The 6,754-nt window shown below is 33.9% G+C and overlaps 1 protein-coding gene across 1 annotated transcript; it reads left to right on the top strand.

The window, feature by feature from the left end:
• Window positions 1-5,648: 5,648 nt before the first annotated feature.
• On the top strand, window positions 5,649-6,506 carry LOC115227653 (histone-lysine N-methyltransferase SETMAR-like; the record flags this gene model as incomplete). The annotated part of the gene is made up of 2 exons (XM_029798415.1): window positions 5,649-5,786; window positions 6,219-6,506. Coding segments are annotated over exons 1-2 (426 nt in total), but the record flags the coding sequence as incomplete, so codon positions are not given.
• Between the last annotated feature and the right edge of the window lie 248 nt (window positions 6,507-6,754).

Raw genomic sequence — 6,754 nt, 5'->3', positions numbered from 1 at the left:
CGGCCAGGGTCAAGATACAGGACTCTTGACCTGTCCAACAAAGCGTGATGCCTAAACCAATCAGCTCAACCAACCAATCAGCTTAAGTAATTGAGTGATACTACACACTGATTGGTCAGAATACAGTTTGCAAAACCTAGCACTCTGGAGCCTACCCAGCTGTATTTATAGCACAGAATCAATCATCTTGCTACAGTCAAAAATTGTGAAGCATGACTGTCAACACTACTACATGAACCCGAAGATTGCAGAATTCAATGCATGAAAGTACTAGTTCAATCAGAATGAATATTTAACATTCTACTATTTCATTTTATTTTATTCAATTATAATATATTATCTTATAATATATCATTATAAGATTGTAAATAAAACGTGAAAATCAGACAAGGTTGGAATTCTTTTTATTAATATATCTTCTATACACAATCACACACACCCATATATATATATATATATATATATATAATATAATATATATATATATATATATACGTATATATATATATATATATATATTTAGTAGAGAAATAGCTATAAACCTTTGACTGCTATTTCTAAATTCGGTATGTGGTAAGGCAATTCGTTGCTGAACCCTTATTGCTTAGTATATATATATATATATATATATATATATATATGTATATATATATACGTATATATATATACATATATACATAAATATATATATAAGTATGTATGTATATACATATATACGTATATATATATGTACATACATGACTACACATGCACCCGTACATACTTATATGAGAGTGGGTTCATACTTTCCTTAACAACCCATGAAAGTTATAAATGAGTGCCTGGGATTATTTCCCAAATCCCATTGCTACGCACCCATTTATCCGCTCGATGTCACCACCATAAAGCTGTTTCCATGGCTGTCATTTCATAACTTCCTGTGCTGTGGCTTAAATTAATCTTCTTCCTTTCATTCTGTATTCATTTTCTCACACTCCTCCTCTACCAACATTTTAATTACAGCATTTTGCTTTTTCTAGCTTTCAAATAAATTGATATATTTTTGTTTCAGTGGTCATTTATTAGTATTGCACCATGACTACCAAGATAGAGAGAACGTGATACACACACACACACACACACACACACACACGTATGTTAATTGCTCCTGAAGTGCCGCTCATCAAATGAGTGAAAACTTATTTTGTCTTCAACGCATAATCGTGACTGTCGTATAAGAAAGTATTTAATAAATCCAAAATAAATTCTGTAACATTTAATTCGTTTTTGGCTGTTCCTAAATTCCCTGATCTGGCTTTATTACAGCCAACAAGCTTCGTAAGACCCGGTCCAGTATAACAATTGCAACTTCGATAATTAACACGAAACTTCATTGCGCTAAACGATAATGCGGTTGCTTTGAATCATAGTAAAGGTAACACAAGAAATATAAAAAATAAAGTATGTAGTAGGAAATTATATATACACAGAAACACACAGACACACAGACACAGACACACACACACATACATACATATATATGTATATATGTATATATATATATATATATATATATATATATATATATATATATATATATATATATATTATATATAATATATATATATATATTTATATGTATGTATAATATATATATATATTAAAAATAATATGTTACATTTACTCAATAGTCAAGATAAAACTCTGAGTTCCAGATGCCGAAGTGGAAATCCACAACACCATCTCTTCGGTTATCTGGCCATCTGAAAAACGCTATGAAAAAATAACCGAAGAGATGGTGTTGTGGATCTCCACTTCGGCATCTGAAACTCAGAGTTTTTTCTTGACTATTGAGTAAATGTAACATATTATTTTATAGATAAATTTCCTCTATTAACATAATATTGAGATCTCTTTCTTTCTTTTCTTATCTTACATTTTTTACCAAGATATATATATATATATATATATATATAGATATACAAAAAGCAATAAAGATTCAAGTTAATTTAAATGAATTTACTTGAATATGGTACCTAACTTAGATGCACCAAAAAAAACTATACGGTTTTAACAATACAGTAATGTGGGGTGATTATAAGCGAGAAAGAAGCAACAAGAATGGATATGTTTTTAGTACAATCGTTTCATACAAGGACAGGCTTTATTAAAAGTTGCACAAATTGCAGCATATAAACGTGAGAATGAAAATATCAGTGATATCTATAACAACACTATGCAGTCGGATAAAAAGACTAACAATAATAGTAACATTACCAATAATATAAGAAATCATGGTAGGACTTTAGACCTAAAAGATGAAACAGAAGGATCAATAAATAATAGCAATACTTTAGATATCAGAACCAACTATAGAAATATTAATAACAATAAGGACAATTATACTCATGATAATCAAAATAATAGGAACCTAAGACATCTACCCAAGAATAATCCAAAACCTGAAGTTGTTCCTCCTGTGTGTAAGTGTAGAATAAAATCAAAATGCCCGGCACCTGGTCTATGCGGGCAAAATAATGTAATCTATAAATGTACCATATCCACGGAGAATAACAAATATTTCTACATTGGATGTACAATTAATTTTCTAGCCAGAGTTAGAAATCACATCTCGTCTTTTAAATTACGTCATAAAGCTGGTACCACCACACTTTCAAACAAAATCTGGGAACTCAAAAATAATAATAATAATTATAACCTTAATTGGGAAATAGTTAGGAGAGCAATTCCGTATAAAAATAGCAGGGTTGGTTGCCAACTATGCTCCATGGAGACGTATGAAATTCTAAAGCATAGAAAACATAGAAACTTATTGAATAACCATATCGAACTAGGTCAAGTTTGGTCCACGCTAAATTGAAGACTTTAAAATATTTTAAATGATTAGAATATTCGTAACTAGATAGATAGATAGATATAACTTGATTTTTACTAGTATAGCACTGCTTTAAGTAGATAACTAAGAGTTCTCACACTACAGTTATCTTTTTCCTTATATCTGCATCAGTTTTTTGAGAACAGGGAAATGAATAGTACTTATACGCTGCTTAATTGAGGCTTTATTTAATTTCAAACTCATAATTTTAAATCTTAATTTTAAATCTAAATTTTAATTTTATTTTAATTCTTAACTTAATCTAATTTGAGTAGCATAACTTTAATAAAATAAAATGAGTTACTAAAGCCCCATAATTCTATTTCAAAATTAAATAAATAAGGCTACTCCCTCGGTAATAATATGATATCTTCATTATGATAGACAATCCCTAACACTTGTAAATGATCTTCTAAGATTTGACCTGTAGTCCGTCAATGTATGAATAATAACGGCAACTCCTTAAGACAGTAAAATGAATAAATTAAATAATAAATTTTAATGACTTTTTGATAAGATTATACTTAGATTTTCCTAATGTATTTTCTTTGATTTTAGCCTTGACCCCTAAACCCCTGACCGTGTTATCTCTTAGATTCTCTTTAAATTCATAGCTGCTTTCAACAGCAATAAATTAGCTGTTTTACTGGTCAAAGAATAATATTCTCCTCTAGTTCCTAGATGCCTGTAAATTAAAACCAGACTTGCCGTCTACTAATTCTTCTGTATAACTAGAACCCTCTTTTTTTCTTTTTCGTTTTTCCCTTCTTTCCCTATTTCTTTCTCTTTTCTCTTTTTTCTTTTTCTTCTTCTTATTCTCTTTTTCTTTTTTTCTTTTTCATTTTCTCTTCTCTTTTAGCCCCCCCACCTTTTGCTCCCTCCTCCTTTATTTTCTCTCTTTTCTTCTCTTTCCTTCCCTTTTCTGTTCTTGGCCTCTCTAGAAAGCCCTTCAGCCTTTAAAAGTTAAATAGCTACAGTCTCTTGTAAATAGCAGTAATGTGATTAATGTGGCAAATACCTAATCATATAGCAAGAATTGATACCTACCTCATTGTGTTCAACCATTGATAAATTTATCGCCTGTGAATATGAAATTCCTCTTCATTTCTCTGGAAATTTACATCTACACCATTGGAAATTGTGCATCTATACAAAGGATTAATTCACCCTCTCTGTAATGCTAATAAGCAGGAATTGAGACCCACCTCGTTGTGATTAGCAATGGATAAATTTGTCGTCTGTGAGTATGTAATCCCTCCTCATATCTCTGGAAATTCATATGTACACTATGGATTAAGTCACCTTCTCTGTGATGCTATTAAAACTTTTTTAAGATTCTGTGATAAGACTGTACATCATCTTTAAAGAACTTTAATGAACTTTGGAAATCTGTTTATGTTACTTAATTATCTACATTACTTCATGAGTATAGCCTCAACTACTAGGCTGTCTAGAGAACTCACATGTATTTTAGCTGATGAGTACGGGACACGTTTATATGCTGCAATTTTTGCAACTTTTAATAAAGCCTGTCCTTGTATGAAACGATTGTACTAAAAACCTATCCATTCTTGTTGCTTCTTTCTCGCGTATATATATATATATATATATAATATGTGTGTGTGTGTGTGTGTGTGTGTGTGTGTGTGTGTGTGTATACCTGTCTATTTCTATATATGGAAAACTTGCTTCGCAGCGACATGCTTGCGAATTTAGTCCCATTGCATGACACATTGGTGGTTGTCCTCTACTCTACACTCGGGGTGACCAAAACCTTTTAAATGGAATTAGTAGATAGAAACTGAAAGAATTCCGTTGTATTTAAGTATGTATATATCTGTGTGTCTATGTGTGCTACCCCGCTTAAGCTACCGCTTGGCAACCGGTGCAGGTTTGTTTACGAGCCCATCAGTTAATGGTTAAGCAAAAGATATTGATAGGCGCAGGAGTGGCTGTGTGGTAAGTATCCTGTTTACCAACCACATGGTTCAGGGTTCAGTCACACTGCGTGGCACCTTGGGCAAGTGTCTTCTACTATAGCCTCGGGCCGACCAAAGCCTTGTGAGTGGATTTGGTAGACGGAAACTGAAAAGAAACCTGTCGTATATATGTATATATGTATATATGCGTGTGTGTGTATGTGTGTCTGTATTTGTTCCCCTAGCATTGCTTGACAACCGATCCTGGTATGTTTATGTCCCCGTTGCTCAGCGGTTCGGAAAAAGGGACCGATAGAATAAGTACTGGGCTTATCTAACTTCTGGCCATAATTCTCAGAAACCTTTACCACCATGTTTGTCCCATCTAAGGTCACATAGGAAATGGTTTACTCATCGAGTTTATAAAGGTGGTAACGCAAGTGCGGCAGCAAGATCTATTCAGAGCAGTTATGGGGATGATCTAGGGAATGAAAGAAATTGCAAGAGGTAGTTTTCCCGTTTCCAAAGTGGTGGTTTCCTTTTTAAAGAAGAGCCAAAAGGGGGTCATTCAAAAAAATTTGATTCCAAAATGTTGGAAGCTCTTGTTTCAGAGAACTTTACCGTTACCACTAGGGAACTTGCAGAACAGTTAAACATGGCCCATACAATTGGGGTACGCCAGCTAAAACACGTTGGGCAGGTTTCAGTGGCTGGAAAATGGGTCCCTCAGGAGCTGTCTCCAGAGAATCAACAACAGCATGCTGCTTGTGGCCAATCATTGCTTTCGCGATACTTTCAAGCAACATATTTAGACAGGCTCGTTACATGTAATGAGAAGTGGATTCTTTAACATAATGTTAAACGCTGTCGTTTTCTTGGACCATCGAGGAGGATGGCCAGTTCAACAACCGAGAGCAGGACATCCTACAAAGAAGATCATGTTGAGTGTATGGTGGGATATCAAAGGAGTAATTCATTGTGATAAAATGCGGGTGTGAAGTCGGCCTAGTGTACCTTCAGTTCGGTTTTTTGGGCATGCTGGTAGAATATGGAGGACTGTTTATTTTTTGTTTTCATAAGTCTCAAATGTACATTTAATCTTTCCTAAATGCTTCTAGATCTCTCATCAATATATGTCATGTTTTTCTTTTTTAAACCGTCCTCCATGCACCTTGTGCGTATACTAGGTTGTCCGGAAAGTTGTGGGGGTGTTTAAGCTAAATCTTTTAACGCTTCATTGAACACACCTGAAACGTAACACAATCGAAACTTTGGCGTTGCTTGAAGTGGTAGTGCCCCTATTCTTTGTTCCTGGCTAAAAATAGATTTATATTTCATTCCGGTTACCCTTTATTGACATTCGGATTAGATAACCGAAAACTTTATATTCCCATTATAATGCTTTTCTTTTTAAAAAAAAAAAGGGCAAAATTCTGCAAAGACTTTCAAAAACATTTGCGAAGTTTAATTGTGACCATGTTGTAGGTGAATCAACGATTCGAAGGTGGTTTGCAAAATTTGAAGCTGGAGAGTTTAGCTTGAAAGATGACGGCCGCAGTGGAAGACCTTCAACATTGGATGAAGATGTTTTGAAGGCAAACTTCGAAGAGAGCTCAAATATCACGACTAGAGAACTTGCAGAGGAATTGGAAGTTTCTATAAGTACAGCTCAGGAACACCTAGGGAAGCTAGGATGCATTTCTCGTTATAATGTATGGGTCCCCCACAGATCTGAGAAAAGAATTGCTTGGACTGGTATTCCATTTGTAATATGTTTTTGAAACGAAATGAAGCATGCTTTTTTAAGAAACTTGTGACTGGAGAAGAAAACTGGATTGTGTACGAAAACGTTGTGCCTAAAAGATCCTGGTATTTGCGTGATGATCCCTAAAACAGCTGCCAAAGACGAATATCCACACCGAAAAAGATATGCTTTGTGTTTGGTGGGATCACAAAGGCA

The sequence above is a fragment of the Octopus sinensis genome, unplaced genomic scaffold (genome assembly GCF_006345805.1).
Source record: "Octopus sinensis unplaced genomic scaffold, ASM634580v1 Contig06458, whole genome shotgun sequence".
Lineage (NCBI taxonomy): Eukaryota > Metazoa > Mollusca > Cephalopoda > Octopoda > Octopodidae > Octopus > Octopus sinensis.
This window is presented reverse-complemented; position numbering and strand designations above follow the sequence as displayed.